Source organism: Fusarium keratoplasticum, chromosome 9 (assembly GCF_025433545.1).
Source record: "Fusarium keratoplasticum isolate Fu6.1 chromosome 9, whole genome shotgun sequence".
Classification (NCBI taxonomy): domain Eukaryota; kingdom Fungi; phylum Ascomycota; class Sordariomycetes; order Hypocreales; family Nectriaceae; genus Fusarium; species Fusarium keratoplasticum.
The window spans coordinates 2,899,626-2,915,969 of NC_070537.1; the positions used below are offsets into that span (position 1 = coordinate 2,899,626).

Consider the following 16,344-nt stretch of genomic DNA (forward strand, 5'->3'; position numbering starts at 1 on the left):
GAGTCAATAGGGTCCCCAATAAGGTGCAGAACCGCAAAAACCTGCGTCTGCCAGCCAGGAATGATCTGGGGACGGGGAAGCTCGGAGATCAGCTGCAAAAGAGGCAGTTTGAAATCGATCAGCCGGCTGAAGATGATAGCCGCCGCATAGGGCGACCAGCGGCCGAGACTCCCAGCAAAGAAAGATTTCTGGCCTTGGAAAAGTTCATTGGCAACGGCATTCCTTAATCCGATACCGTCCACCAGATCGTGGGGACAGGTCTCGTTGAGATTACCGATCAGGTCGATGAGAGCGACGGTGCTGAAGTAAGGCAGCGGAGTGTGGGTGTAATTGCTGCAGGCCATTTTGGTGACTGGAGTGTGAGGCTTGAGCGAGTGGTCGAGAGTGATTCAGCACTCCAGCGAGGAAGAGAGTATTACTCAGCCTTGACTTGAGATCTCAGTGCAGGGAGATTTGGTCCGAGATTTATGAAGGTGCAAGTGAATGTGTCGTTCTCGGCGCTGGCGATAAGGGTTCTCTTATGTCCCGTATGCTATACCGAATCTCGAGTAAATAGAATTGAGGCATAGCAAAGATTTCAGCCCAAAGGCATAGCCCCCAACAAATCCAAAGGGAAAATCGCTATCGCTTGAACAATGTGCGGTTGCCCACTGGTCAGATTTGTAATATCACAAACGGCATGGCTTGGACTATTGGTGATATATTGCAGCAGCTGTAAGTTCGGCAAGATAAAAAACTGACAAGGCTAAATCAGTCCATATAGCGACAAGTATTGGCTACAAATCAGTCACAAGGGCCAAAGCCAAGTTGCATTTTCGTTTCAGCTGGTGGGGGCTTGGTCATTTTTTCTGCACCTAACTCAGCCTTCATGCTGTGTTATCCCTTGAGTTGTGTTGCACGGTCCCCGCCAGGCCACGGCAGGGGTTTACAGCCAATTAAATTGCGCCGTATCAAAGATCCCCGTTGGCCCCAGGTTTTAGCCTATGATAGAAGTACCGGCAGTCTCTCAAGTTACAAATCGCTACATCACACTGCTCCCATCCTTAAATTGATTGACGGATCACGGGTCCTGGAGTAGCTCCTTGATGCGAAGCTCTCGTCGAGGCACTTCAAAGAGTTAAAAATCGAAGCCTCGGTCTTCGGCAGGCGGAAAAGCCGGTCTCCGGGTGCTATCACACTCATGCTCTTAACGGCTATTATTGTCGGATTGGACCCTGTAAAATAGCTCTGAGGGTGGTCACGTGCTTTTAATGTCCGCCCGGGTGATCTCCGGCTCGTCGGATAGACTAGGCCCAATTAGGAAGGCATCATCGAGGTCTAAAAAGAGAAAGAGGGAATTGTTACATTAGGACCTATACAATAGCTTAGAAGGTAGTTATATGCCTTTAATAGCCGGCTAGGTAATCTCTGGCTCTATAGCAGACTAGGCCTAATTAAGAAGGCTATATTATGGCCTAAAAAGAAAACAGGGTAATATATATAGATTAAGGCGATCCATATATATAGCCCTGCTTTGCAACAGAACCATAGGCATCGCCTTGTAACTGAGTGGCAACGGATTTTATTACTATCACGGTCCTTCACGGTTTCTACTCCCCAAAGGACTTGACTCTAGAAGTCATTCTAACCTCAAGGAAAGAACATTTTATATTCACTTATAAACGGCACTCCAGTTGTTAAGGGACCGGCGGCACTCCGTCTTCGGCGCCTCCCAGCCGGGTACGGGCTATAGGTGACGACACATGTTTTACTGCCTAGTGGGTTATGCGATTCAATAATATACTGGCGCAATAATGAAGCCCATCGAGGTTCGCTTGGAAGGACACCACATCCTTGGACGATGGCCATCGGGCCCGGAGGCGAGGGTGTATATTTCTCACTTGGGTTCAGGACCATGTGTGGCACAGACTAACTACCTACTTTCCATCTTGAATTCTGGCACAACCATGGTGACGATGGTCTTGAGCTCGCAGTGTTGTTTAGGAAAGGTGCGCTTACCCAGAGTCCTGTAGTCTCACAAAAACCATCATCACCGGGTTTGCTACTAGGGCCGCAGGAATTCGAATTCATGAGAGAATTTGTTGTCGTTGTGAAGGCAAGGAACGGCACTGACAACAAGATCCTGCTGAGCATCTCTGTCGAGAATGAGTGGACGGGCGATAAACCTGGCCCAAGTACCTCAGCAATGCAAGGGAAAAGGGAACCAGATGCATGATTGCGAAGTTCTTAGTCTTGGCACGCGTTACATTTAATTGAGATCCTAATTGTTGTTCCGGAAGGTTGTGATTTACCCATCCGGAATGCTCTTCTTATGTACGACTCCAAGCAACGCAGCGACTACCTCAAAGTCTGAAACTCTCCTTCTTTCTTATCCTCCCCCCAAATTTGTATATCAAGGCCGGAATAGGAACCATGGCCAAAGAAATAAAGCCGAGAACCGAGTTCCCCCAGCCAACCCCTAACCGCTCATACATTGCGGGCCCAGCCAAAGGGAGGAATGCCGCAATTATGCTCCTCATCACCGAGGAGGCAGCAAGAGCACTTGCGGCATATCGAGAGTATGCATCGACGATATAGATCTGGGTAGGCAGCCAAATGCCCTCGAACCCTATACCAAAGAGAACAAGTCCCAAGATTGGCACAGCCCAGTGCACGGCCTGATCACTGCTCCAGCCGTACCAGAAGAACGAGATGGGAAGAAGTGCTGCAAAGTAGATACAAAAAGGAAGCCGCATTTCGGCCTCATAAATGCCTCCATTTGCTTCGGTCATGTGCCGAACTGTCTTGTCGGAAAGAAGGGAAAATGCCCACAGGCCGACGAGGTATCCGAAGAGGAGAGCCAGGTAGACAACGCCAGAGATGCCGGCTGACCAGTTATAGCTGCCGCGAAAGACCATGGGAATAGTATTGAACAGCAGATAGAGACATCCGTAGACAAATGCCACATAGAGGGACATCCCCAAGATGATTGTCGAGCTGAAGAGTAATTTAAGCGGTCGGATGAGGCCAGACAGGATGATACTGCTTCTTTTAGCAGCCTTTTCTCCTGCCTCTGCGTAACAGCTACACAGGTCTGGTCGGTCAAGGGTCTTGGCTAATTTCGCAGTCTTGTGTTGGATAAGCACCTCGTGGCGAGTTTCAGGATAAACAAACACCATGACCACAAGAAGCACCGAGGTGGGAATAAGAGTTATCCAGTTGGCCCAACGCCAACCTATCGTCTCGGCAATGAAACCTCCTGTGAGCGGCGCCAGCGAAGGCCCAAGAATCGGGCCCAGAATCCAGACAGTCATGGCGTTCCCGCGCTCGGCAACAGGGAACAAGTCGGCGATAACGGCTCCTCCAACTGTCTGCGAGGCTGACCCTCCTACTCCACACATGAAGCGGAAGAATATGAGTAGTTCGATTGAAGGAGATAGTGCGCAGCCGACGAGGAAAAGGCAAAATGCGAGGGTCGAGACCATCATAATGATCCTGCGCCCGTAAATTTCGGAAAGAGGGGATAGAAACAAAGGCCCGACGGCATACCCAAGGAGAAAAATACTCACGGGCATGGCACTCTTTGTAATATCCGGTATTCCAAAGTCTTTTGCGATGTAACTGATGGCGGGGGCTATGATGGACGAAGCAAAGGGAGTCATGAAGGCCTGGGTAGAGAGGAGGCCAGTAATGAACCACTTGCGAGTGGGAGTGAAATTTGGAGGGTACTCGGGGTCTTCATCGCTTTCCCAACCGACGATGCCGTTTTCGAGGTCCATTAGTAACTGCTCCAGGTCGGAGTTATCTGCATTTGGCCTGATGGAGCCAGCATCGTTGTTCGAGCGTGCACGCATCTCGACGTCTTCAGTTTGGTTGGTGGCACTGACAAGCTAGTAACGATCAGGGGGTGCTCCTGTGACAGGAAGTGAACTTACATCCTGAGACATCTTGCTGGATACGCACAATGGACAAAACCTTCTTGATCTTGCAAGAACTTCTAGCTCGAGGGCTTGGGGCATGTCATTCAGGTACGCCCTGTGTGACTAGGGCAACTTGCAAACTACGCCCTGTGCTTCATTGTAAGATGTAAGTAGGGTCTATGACATGACATGACAGGGCGCAAACTAGCGCAACACGGTCCCGTTGGGTCTGTTCTTGGACGGTACCCAGGCCCACAAGGCGTCGCTTAACAAAATGTGGGCTCTTGGGAAAACACGCATATTCCGCCATGTTGACTTCTTTCAGCAGGGGTCTCCATCCATCCTAGCCGTTATGGGCCCGATGGCTGTGACAAGAGTGTTGGGGAGTTCAGTGTCTCGTCTCAGGTTGTCAAGGTGCCGTTTCTTCCCCAACACACCTTGATTTCCCTGTCATTCGAAGAAGCTTTGTGATTCAAATTCGGTTAGTATAAAAGTTCCAACTATCTAAATGTGCCACTTCCAAATTCCTTATTTAACCGAGGTCACGTCTGGTCTATTTCCCATCGGCCAATTGCTCAATGCCCTCTTGATCAACCTTCAGCACTGCCCAATCTTGCATATTCTTAGCCCCTAGCTTCCGATAGAAGTTCAGAGCTCGCTGGTTGTGTTGAAGACAAACCCAATCCATCTTGGCACAACCAGCCTCTCCAGCAGCAGACGCCATGGCTTCAATCAACATGCGTCCATACCCGTACCGTCGATACTTGGGCACAACATACAACTCTTCCGAGCAGACCCCAGGAGCCGCCGTCCACGTGGAATAGTTGTGCAGGTAAACCAAAAGCCCAGCAGCTTCACCCTCTGGCGAGTAGATGAGTATCGCCCACGCAAATCGTGTTGGAGATAGGGGACTGTCTGCCGAGGGTGGCTCAAAGTGCAACGTTTTAGCGAGTCGCTCTTCTGTCGCAGCAACAATGGCGCCCATTTTTAGTGTTGATGAGGATACTTTGGACGCCGGCGTAGCGGATTGACGGCGAGTCTGATGACATGTTGTGAACCTAGTGCCAGAAGGGGTATTGATCACTTCAGCCTGGCCCAAAGAAAAGCGCCTCGGCAAACTCTTTCGACCTTGGCCCAGATTTGGTCATGCGAGCTGGATCGTCAGTTCGGCTCTATGGGGGCCTTTGTTTTTGTCGGGGCCGGCTGGCACTGGCACGCTCTTGGTTGCATCGCCTCACATTAAGCAACTGACGCTTGCACAAGCTGGGAATCATGTCCCATTCTTCCGGTCACTCTCTTTTCCATTTACCTCTTTACACTGACCAAGTCATCCCTTACTAATCATCCGTCTTTGGCTACTTGGCCTCGACATGGCATGGCTGCTTTGCCTTGTCAAACCGGGTGAAGCCGCCAAGGTTTCTGCCTATTACCATTGCTGCGAGAGAATATAGCTATGGGAGGTTTACGATTTTATATGGTGCGTCTCACTGCTCACCAATAGGTCCACCTCTTTCTCACTACTTTCTTTCTTCGGCTTATAGTGATGTTAAGGGACTCGATAAACAAGGGTGGGGGAGGCGTATGGAGGGAGGCTCACAAGCGAGCTAGAAACCAATGAGCAACCAAGGCTCAGGGCCCGGCGATCGCCTAACATACGTCGAATTTCAGCATCGTTTGGCTGGCTTTGGTGTAAACAGCTTGAAGTGTCTGGATTTGATGTCACCTGTGGATAACATGGACGAGGCTTACCCAAAGTTGGAAAACGTAGACGACACAATCTTCAGAAATACGAAGTACAAGGGTTACTTTGACGCGAGCGATCAAGACAGAAACCGCTGCATTTACTGGGTTGACATGCTGGATAAGCAGCTGACCGAGTATTGTCAGCGTCCCAACAACGAGTATGTCTCGGAGGACCGCTCGGGTCGACTCAAAGTTCCCACTACCAAGATAGCAACGCTCCGCAGAGAGGGTGCATACGACTCTGTTGCGGCAACGCTCAGGCAGCCGACTCCGAACCGGAACGGAGTCGGCCATCATCACACACACGAAAAAGGCCGTGTTACCCGAGGGTTTCACGTATAGGGAGGTCAATGTCGCCCAGACCTTTCTTAACAATCTCAACCAAATTGGCCAGCCTTTGCAAGAGCTGAGAGACAAGGGGATTAACAACAGAGCGGATCTGATGAATTGGGTGAGTGAGAAGATGGGCAGTTAGTGACATGATGCACGTCTAAGCTAACAAGAATCTCCTTAATACGATAGAGGGCCTCACTCGGTCTCTCCCCCCTATTTTCATTAGCGTATTTTGGGTTTTGGTAAGAAACATTATCGATCTCTTGTCGTGATCAACGTCAGATTGTTGAGAGATATACTGTAGCAATGAAGAACGGGAACTTCCGAGGGCTTATTTAGCGTACATCCACAGTTACATTACTAGTTCGTTCACCTCAGGCGCTCACCATTCCGAGTCATGGTGAGTAAAAGGGAGTCCCCACACCTTTAAAATCAGGCTTCGGAACTTTCTGGCCATGGAACCAATGATTGAAGTTCGTTCCTGTCCTGCCGATGTAGCGGGACCGCCTATCCGAACCTTCAGGACACCAGCTTCGCCGTTTTATCCGGAACAGCGACAGGTGCTGCGTGCCGAAATCTCCAGTACAGTATATTTAACCTGTAGGCCCTGGAGGTGTGAGGATACCGATCTGGACGTTGCGGAGGAAGATATCCGTACCTCCTGTGTCTCTGAATAGCGCTTTTCTCTCGCCTTCGTGGATTGTGCTTCCGGCGCAGATTGAGTAACAATGCCCATTGAATCCGGCAAGGCGACGAATCTTTGTGGCTATCTGGCAACAGAACTGTGAGGTGGTGAGGTTTGAAGTTTGCTCAACTTGGGGGCATCACCGGTTCTGTCGGCTTCCGGCATCCTAAACCAACAATCAGGGTTCCTGAAAATCGGGGATGTTTGCTCATCCCCTCGAAATGCTTTTTAGGTTCGGAGTACTTGTGGACCCTTTTCCCCACCTTCCTCCCAGTACAAGAGGGCAACTAGGAATCGCCTTAGAAACAATTGTAACTGAAGGACTTTAATGGTGGGCACTGAACACCACAGTTGCATCCATAGTGCACCTAGACCTGAGCATACATCGGCCAACAGTGAATACTTGGCTCTGAGGCTTTTCTCGAGTCCGCCGGCGCGATATTGTTGACGTGATTATCATCGAGTGGCGCTATCATGTGTAAGGTGGAGTAATCCAATCGCCTGACGGACCAAGCCATGGGGACAGCTTCAAAACTTGGACCCCCCTAAGGAGGTGGTCGGTGCCATATCGCTCCTCGTATTAACTCCTTGGGTCATTTCTTTCCCCTGATAGCTTCACTGAGACGAGTGATGGCATCTTTAGCAGAGCATTCGGTCGGGTCAATGTCGACCACGATTCGTCCTCTATCATGCCGAAAGCAAGCGCTGTTGGCGCTGCTATTGTTGTTTGTTGTCCATCGTGTTACTGCCGAAAACGCTGCCCAAAACCCCAGGGATGATTTCTGTCGGAGATTCTCACACCAAACGACGGTCATCGACAACAAGCTGTATATCGATGGTGGCTGGGTGAATTTCAAGGACTTTCAACAGGCCCACATCAATTATTCCAGTACGTCAAACTCGATAGATGTTAGATCCGTTTTGCCGAACATCAAATGGAGTGACTAGATTTGGGCTAACCTAACAACAAAGATACTTGGCTGGGATATCACGACCTGAACAAGCTTTATGAAGGTTGGCCCGATTTGAACATCAGCTTAAATAAGAACGGCAGGCAAGTCAACTCTCGGACTTTGAATTGCTGCGTAACAGAAACCATGTCTACTTCATGGGCACCTTTTATGGAGCTCATACTCAAGATCCATCAGTTGGAAGGATATACTGACTTTGGCCTTGAAGCATTCCAACGGTAAATGGTGGGGTTCTATGGGGTGATGATGTTAATAAGCGATTCTACCTCTATGGCGGCGACTGGAATATCGGTTATGCGGAAAAGTTCTACCACCTTTTAAGCTATGATATTCTCAACGACCAGTGGGAAGACTTTGGAGCGCCCAATATTGACCCCCCGCCAGACATTGCTTCCTATGGTGCCGGAGTCGGTGTATCGGAGACCGGTATGGGTTACTACTATGGAGGATGGAGAAGCAATGCCTCCATGAATGGGTGGACTCAACCACGACAAATGAGTCCGTATTTCTATTCATACGCCTACGATAGCGGCGACTTCAACCAGGAAGCTGGCCCAGACGACAATCCGCGAGCCGAAGGCACAATGGTATGGATTCCAGCCGGCGATCCAAAAGGACTGCTTGTATACATGGGGGGCATTGTCAGTACACATGGCAATGGTACCATAGCTCCCCAACCATTTGACGAGATCTTTGTGTATGATGCGACGGGCAACTCATGGTCGACACAGACAGCAACCGGAGAGATACCACAAAATAGACGCCAATTCTGTGTTGACGTGGCCTGGGCACCCGACAAATCAAGTTTTAATATGTAAGTGCTGATATTATCCCCAGTGGCATAAAGCGCAATACTGAATACAAAAGCTACCTCTGGGGAGGCCTGAGCGTACCGCCCCCAGTTGTGAACACCACTTCATTCAACGATGTGTACATCTTGACCATCCCCTCATTCATCTGGGTGAAGGCCTATCCTAACCACCATGGAAATTCCACTCTGCCCCCGAGTTATGGCCACTACAGTGCTTCCTGTAACATGGTCAAGTCGATGTCGCAGATGCTGGTCATCGGCGGCACCTACCCGGACAGTGATAACTGCGACCTCGCGTATAACATCTGGGCGCAGCACAATTTTTGGACTGGAACGCTCCATAACGAGGGGAATAACGGGACGTACTGGGCACAGTACCTTTCCAACGTCACCAGCAACGTTGTCCCTGTCGACGTCTATAGCGTCGTTGGTGGAAATAAGGAAGGCCACGCAACTCTCAAGGGACCCAAGGACGGATTTGACTCGGGCAACAAGCCCCTCCAGGACCTGCTGGGGAGGAGACCATCGATTTCGCAACGTTCTCCGACTCGCGATCTCACCCCCGCGACCAACCCCCCCACGCCACCAGCGCCGGTCCCTTCCGGATCCAAAGGACTCTCTTCCGGCGCCATCGTCGGCATCGTTATTGGCAGCGCCGTGGGCCTAGCACTCATTCTGCTCGTGTGGTTCTTCATCGGCAGGAGGGTCGTCCGCCGTCGGGAGGAGCGGCGACGATCCGAAATGACGCAGCCTTCGTACAGCGTCGTCAGCAGCACGGCCGGGGCGCCAAGCATCGTCAGCCCGCCGGAGTCCATGGGACCCTGGAGTGGAAGCCCGCCGCCGGCAACGCTGCTGCCGCCGTCCGAGCTCCCCACACAGCAGGACCGCGGCATGTATGTCGTCAGCGAGCTACCCCAGCACAAGATGGATAACACAGGCGCCGTCTCCCCTGATGGCAGCCTTCCATCTCAAGGTTGTTCTCCCGCTCCCGCTCCTAGCTTGAAGCCGGAAGCGCACACGTTATGATTTTCTCACTCCGATCTGACGTCGGTCATTGCAAGAGACCGATGAGGTTTCTTACTATTATCTGAAGACTGTCTGATAGTGTGCCTGTTAAAGTTTCTTCATCCTCTTGTATTTTATCTGTCCTTTCCTAAAGGTCTAGTTTCTTAAGTATCCCTTACAAGGCTTAATGTTTTAGTAATAGTTTAAGTAATTTAATCCGAGTAGGTTCAAGGACTTAAGTTTACTTATATAGCTTAGCTTAATATAAATCCCTAATCATATATCTACTATAGCCTAGGGGTGAGGTTGTTTATGGCAAGCCGGGAAACAGTCTCCGATGAAATCTGGAGGAACTTCACCTCACACGAGCATGTTTCAATGGGGTGTTCGTCTGGACAGTCGGACATCTCATCCTACGTCATATCGACTACTTGAGGGGGCCTATAGTCCGGCCTATTCCCGTGACTTGGTTTTCCGTAACTCCGTTGTGCTCGGAAGACTAAGCACGGGGGGGCGCTTGATTAAGGAAAAGGGCGGTTGATTAGGGTAATAAGAATGATACTTCTAATTATATGTGTATTATATATAAAGAGAAGTTACTTGGTTATTGCGATTGTCCCGTATTCTATATCGATGATGCTCTTAATATATTATTACCCTACCCGTCGTGAGGGTATTATAATAAACTTCTTTTAATTACCTTAACTTCTCTTAATTATAATAATTATAATTTTTTATTAATCCGAGATATGAATATATTATTGGAAAGCTATAATTCTAGAGATTTTATTTATTAAAGGTGGATTAACCCAGAGACCGGCTTATTATACTTCTATCGCTTTAACTCTAAGAACCTCGAAGAATATATCATCGCCGCGGCGGCTCTCATTAAGTTAAGGTTTTTCCCCTTTATCGCGGCTATTGCCCGGGCCTTTAAAGTCTTATATAAGAGACTTTTTTTGAGGGTAAAAGGAGTAAATCTATATAGCTAAAATAGCGGGAATAATACTTTTTTCTTACTAGAAGAGGAATAGTTAATAATTATATAGTATTGGCGGTGTATTATATAGGGATATTATATATAATATTATACTCTTCGTTAATATGCCAATGTGATCCTTAGGGCTACTAGTAGGAAGGTTATGGCCTTACGCTTCTAGGCTTGCTGCTTTATGAGATATTATCGTTAGATCTTTTATAGAAGAAAGGCGATAACGAGAGATATATAGCGTAAAGCGATAGAGGATCGTATCTCTATTTAGAAGTGGTTTCTGGAGTAGTATTATTTCTCTCGTGGCGGCGTAAAAACTAAGAATATCTGGAATATCGATGAGATAGGGTTCTAGATCAGATACTTGAAAAATGGTATCTTTATGTGGACTTTTAGCGAAATAAATTAGCTAGTCCTAACTAATGCTTATGAGATTATCTCTATTATGATTATTAAAGCCATATTAGTAGCTAGGGCGGTGATACTATTGTTTATAATTATGCCTGGTGTCTAAATCCCGTCTAAGTGGGTTGATAATGATCTTGACGGCGAGGCTGTTATTATAATATCTCTAAAGGGATATATTAATAATATTATTGCTTTGGAATAGTTTAAATACTTTGTTAGATATATAAAGCTAGCTCGAGAGTAGTAGAAAAGGATTATCTTATTAGATAGTTATGAATCTTATTTTATAAAGGATCTTTTTATATATTATGAGTCTTATAATATTATTTTTTTCCTTTTTCCTTTGTATCTTATATATATCTTTTAACCTCTTGATATTAGTATATTTAGCTATTATAAATATTAGTATTAGGAGGTCTTAACGAGGGAGATTATGGATGGTATAATTGACTTTAATAAAGTAGACTTTTTATTTTATCTTTAGGAGATATAAAGGTATATAATAAAGAAGTTAATAATCCTCTCTTTATAGTAGAAGTATGGTCTTTTTCTTTATAATCTAGCTATTATCTTAGACTATATAGTAAATCTATTATCGTCCCTAACTATAGAAGTAGCTAAGACTTAACTTCTAGGTTATACTTCCTTTAGGTTTTCCTCTAATAATGACTCTAACTCTTATAATAAAAATAAGGAGGAAGATAATAATAATACCTTTTAAAATATATATCTAGATAAAGCTTATAATAAGGAGATTATAATAATACCCTCTATGCCTCTAATGATTAATTAGGGCGCCTTAGAGACCCCTCCCTTCTATATATATAGGATTTAATAATATAAGTATTATATAAAGCTTTAAATCGATATATTAATTATATCTAGGGTTGCGCTAATACTATCTATAGCATATATTAATAAAAAGGTAAGGAAAGCCTCTATAATACTAGTAATTAATAGTATTATAGCGACTTAGGAGATATGTTATCTTAAGGAGAAAAATCTTAGTCACTAGGCTTATAACTAGGGGATATTAATTATAGCTAATTACGGGCTAATTTATATAAGTAATACTAGATTGCGCGTCGCTAAAGATAATTATAATTAATAATTATAATAGGAAGAAAAAGAATAATAGGTTAAGAAGAAAGCTATAAAGGACGAGATAATATATATATAGAGGTGGGTTATAAGGGTGCGAGGAATTATCTATAAGAGTATCTAGAAGCTAAAGGTTAAGAATATCTATCTAGCTTCCTCTTAGACTACTTAGAAAGGACTTAAAGGCTAGCTATAGAGAGAGTAGTAGACTAAGACTAATAGATATCTCTATCTCTCGTCCGCGAAGTGGATAAGCAAGAGATATATATTATATCGCGAGATAAGGGAAGACTAGGGACTTCTTCCTTACTAGAAACCTCTTATTATGATACCCCTTGATTATAATGGCGAGGTTATATAAGAAGTAGTAGATTTACTTGCCGACGAGGAGCAAATATGGCACGAGGGAAAGAAGGTTCTATCTCTTAAGTCTGACAGGTTAGAAATCATTAATGATGAAGAAGAGATAAGCATAGATAATAATGATGATAATATGCTTATTAGAGATGTTATTAAAGTCTATTAGACGCCTTTTTAGGTGCCTAAAGAGGAGGAAAGCTCATAAGGGCTATCTAATAGTTTATCGATTTTTATCACATATATAAATAGCTTTATTTTTAACTTATAGTAATATATGCTTTTGAACATAATAAAATAACTTCTATTCCTACTATAATTAGCTATAAAGATAAGTATCTTTTTTCCTTAATTAAGAGCCCTTTTCCTTAATTAAGCGCCCCCCCGTGCTTGGTCTTCCGAGCATAATGGAGTTACGGAAGACCGAGTCACGGGAATAGGCCGGACTATAGGCCCCCTCAAGTATGGACACCCTCTTAGATGACGAGGACCTCTGTGTCTCAGACCCTAGCCTGGTAGATGAAGTTAAAGAAGCGCTCATCAAGCATGCCGACGGAATGTAAGTGAGCAAACCGTCAGCCAAGTTTAATTACTGACTGTAAAGGTTTTTGTGGGCTGCGTTTCAGTTGAGGGAGATTTGTTCCAAGGCGAACGACAAGGAAATCCAAAACGCAATATCCAGCGAAAACTTACCCAAACACCCGACCGATATCTTCAACCGCGCTTTGGATCACATAGTTTCGTCGGGGAAAGAAGAGTTTATTGTCAAGCTTCTCCCCTGGATAACAGCAGCACGGCCGATGACTCTCGAAGAGCTCCAGGAATCAGCCATGATTGAGATTCGCCAATCATACTCGATGCCCGAGCGGAGGGTCAATGGCATACACCAGCTGAATCCCTGGTTTCAGGGCCTGGTCGACGTTGATTAGGAGACTAAAGCGGTCTCTTTTTCACATGCTTCCATACAGCATTTCTTCATTGGTGGCATTGGTGGCAAATTGAACAGGTTCAGTGTGGATCCTAATGAAGCCGACCACTATTGGAGAGGTTTTATCGACATACCTCTTCTTCAGCATTTCCAGACCACGCTGACCAGGTGGACACGTCCAGGACCTGCCATTAATCCCATGGATCTTGCCCGAAGAGCAGTCAGGGACCATTGGAAACTGCCCTGTGATCCCCTCAAGCAACGCGGTCGTTCAAGAGCCAAGTCGGCTTCATTGAGGGCCGTCTCATCAAGAATGGACGTCAACGAGACCCTGACGTCTTTTACACGGGATGATCAAGATGCTGCCTTTGCAAAGTTCCAAATCAGCCACCCTTTCCTCATATACGCATCGTCCAACGTCTTCTTCCATACCAAGGCATTCTCTATGTTGAAATCCAAAACTTGGAGTCTTTTCGATCAAATCCTTACCAATGGACACGCGCTGGTTGGACCCCCCTGGGCTCCCAACTCGAATCAAGAGCTGGAGTACCTGGCCATGATGGAATGGGCTTGCAGCGTGGCACATGCCCCTCTCACTCTGCTCATCTCATCCCACAACGATCCGGTGCGGGACAAGAAGAAGATGCTTCACCCGCAAGTATTCAAGCTTATTGGAATGAACGACGTTCATCTTTCCAAGCATGTGACCACAGGAACAAGCGAACTGGTTTGGAATATATCGTATCACGGCCAAGAAAATGCGTTTCGAGTGTTGCTGGGTTTTGACAAAACCCACAGGAAAAGAATCTAGTGCGGAGAGAGGCACTTTTCGTCAGCGCCATATCGGGGCAAACCAAATTTGTACAGAAGTTGCTGTCGCAGGTAATGGCCGACGTTTGCAAGCAAGACAGTTCCGCGTTCAACATAGCGGCTCTAACTGGCGATATCGGCATTACGGGGCAGTTCCTTGATGCTTGCGTCGCGTGCAAGGGTACCGGGCAGTGCCTTGAGCCAGCTCTTTTTGCTGTTGCTCAGGGTGGAAGCGTCGATGTTGTCCAGTTGTTCATCGACAAAGTCAACTCCTTATCCGTGTACTCCTGGCAACGGGCACAGATGGCCGCATCGTCATACTATCATGGCCAGATGGTTGAAATGCTCACCAAGGCGGGGGTTACCAGGTCGATATCTCCGAGGAGATAACCTATAGCTGAGGGAGCTCTTTTTGGGAGAACATTTTAGTTCTAGTCACCTCGTAGGGCTAAGCGTATGATTGTTTCGCATTACGCAACTTCAGTACTTGGACTCGTGGGCCTATTGCCAAATTGTGGGGAAGCGCGCCGACCTGAGTGTCCTAGGTTGCTCATATACTTATCCCATCGAGGGCCGGGATTGAACTATAACAAAGAACACATTAGCTCATATACTTACATGGTGAAATAAAGTCCTTCCCCTCCTTGAAGTATAGCATTCAAAAAGATAATGTCGCCTCAAGCCACTGTCTCGGGGAGGAAGGACAGGTCAAGGGCAGATTTCAGTCCGGTTGAAATTAGCAGAAGGAAAATGTGGATTAACTACAGAACCCTTAGCCTTAAACTGGAAAGTCAGTACTCTTCCATACATCTTCATAGGTAGAAGCTGTTTCGGCAAGTATCCCACTCAACTCCTTCATGATAGCACCTGAGTCACTCCCAAGCGGCAACCGCAACAGCTTCTTCTCGTTTGCAAACATCCCGGTCCCAGCGCCATACTCCCACATACGCGCTGCTCCCTTCTTTGGGTCCCCAGGTTGCCTTCCATTGTACTTTTCAAACGCTTGACGAGCCTCATCAGCTGGAGTGCCTTTGTAGGCCTCGAGAGCTGGTGCAAGGTTGGCCCCTGATGAGGGATTGGAAAGAAAGGCTGTGCGGAAGTAGCCAGGTTGAACAATGACACAGTTGATACCAAATGGAGCTACCTCGGCAGCCAGAGCCTCGGTGAGCCCCTCAACAGCGAACTTGGTGGCACAGTATATGCCGTTAGAAGGATAGCCGCGCATACCGCCGACAGAGGAGAGGTTCATGATCAAGCCGCTCCTCTGCTTTCTGAAGTGGGGAAGTGAGGCACGGATAATTCTCAGCATGGCAAATACGTTGGTGTCAAACTGTGCCTTGACGGCCGAGTCCCTAGCGTTCCCTTAGCAGATGTTGGCATTGTTGGACAAATGACATACTCGGACTCTTCAATGGCACCCATGTAGGCATATCCCGCATTGTTGACGAGCACATCGATCTTGCCAAATGCTTCAAATGCCTCCTTGGCATAGGCGTCCATCTGATCCTGCGACCAGCCGAGGTCAAATTGGAGCACCTTGACCTCTTCCCGCTTCAGTGTATCGGGTACTTTGTGGGGTGATCTCACGGCGGCAATGACGCGGTCGCCCTCAGCAATGGCTTTCAGGGCGAGTTCCAGGCCCAGGCCTGTATTGGCGCCACTAATATGCCAAACTCTAGGTGAAGACATGGTGAGACGGTGTGATGAACAAATAGTAGAATAACGCAAATAACAGATGAGAGATTGCTGGGGCGCGATGTCAACGCTTATTTATAAGTGAACGAGCACCTCATATACTTAACATTTGATGACGGCCATTCGAAACTGTGGCTTTCTACAGACACTTGGCATAAGCATAAATGGGAAGGCAAACGCCTCGCATCGAAGGTGGCATACCAGACACGCACACCTTAAATGCACCCATAGTTGTCTGCAGTCATGTTTGCGCAAGGTTGTGAGCGTTTAAAGCCAATCAAGAGGAGGGTTGTCGAGCGGGGAACAGTCTACAGTATCGTCCTAGTGCAGATGTACTCACACTTCTTCATGATTAGAAGGACTAGCTAACCTTTGGCTTAGCTATGAGCGTAGCAATACCTAAAAATGAGAAAGAAAGGTCATGTATCTATATACTCTCATGAAATCATGTATATACCTTCTCAAAGCTTGGTCGAAGCTAATACTCTTTAGGAAGCGTGGGCTTGTTGTCTCATTCTTTTTACGCCCGCATAAGCATGAAGAGACTTGTGCTTACGCTTTGCTTCCTAAGCCACCTGTGGTAAAATCTTGCATTGTGATGACCTGA

The 16,344-nt window shown here is 46.9% G+C and overlaps 3 protein-coding genes and 1 pseudogene across 4 annotated transcripts, besides 1 other annotated feature; 1 reads left to right on the forward strand and 3 right to left on the reverse strand.

The window, feature by feature from the left end:
- Positions 1-2,342: 2,342 nt before the first annotated feature.
- Positions 2,343-3,926, reverse strand: NCS57_01181100 (MFS domain-containing protein; the record flags this gene model as incomplete). The annotated part of the gene is made up of 2 exons (XM_053061509.1): positions 2,343-3,869; positions 3,915-3,926. 2 exons carry the CDS (start codon positions 3,924-3,926, stop codon positions 2,343-2,345), a joined length of 1,539 nt encoding a protein of 512 aa, XP_052909895.1.
- Positions 3,927-4,452: 526 nt separating this feature from the next.
- On the reverse strand, positions 4,453-4,884 carry NCS57_01181200 (N-acetyltransferase domain-containing protein; the record flags this gene model as incomplete). The annotated part of the gene is made up of 1 exon (XM_053061510.1): positions 4,453-4,884. One exon carries the CDS (start codon positions 4,882-4,884, stop codon positions 4,453-4,455), a length of 432 nt encoding a protein of 143 aa, XP_052909896.1.
- Positions 4,885-7,840: 2,956 nt separating this feature from the next.
- NCS57_01181300 lies at positions 7,841-9,468 on the forward strand (annotated as a pseudogene). The gene is made up of 2 exons: positions 7,841-8,445; positions 8,499-9,468.
- Positions 7,841-9,468: a sequence feature.
- Positions 9,469-14,820: 5,352 nt separating this feature from the next.
- Positions 14,821-15,731, reverse strand: NCS57_01181400 (uncharacterized protein; the record flags this gene model as incomplete). Its single annotated transcript, XM_053061511.1, has 2 exons — positions 14,821-15,394; positions 15,442-15,731. The coding sequence occupies 2 exons, from the start codon at positions 15,729-15,731 to the stop codon at positions 14,821-14,823; spliced, it is 864 nt and encodes a 287-aa protein (XP_052909897.1).
- Between the last annotated feature and the right edge of the window lie 613 nt (positions 15,732-16,344).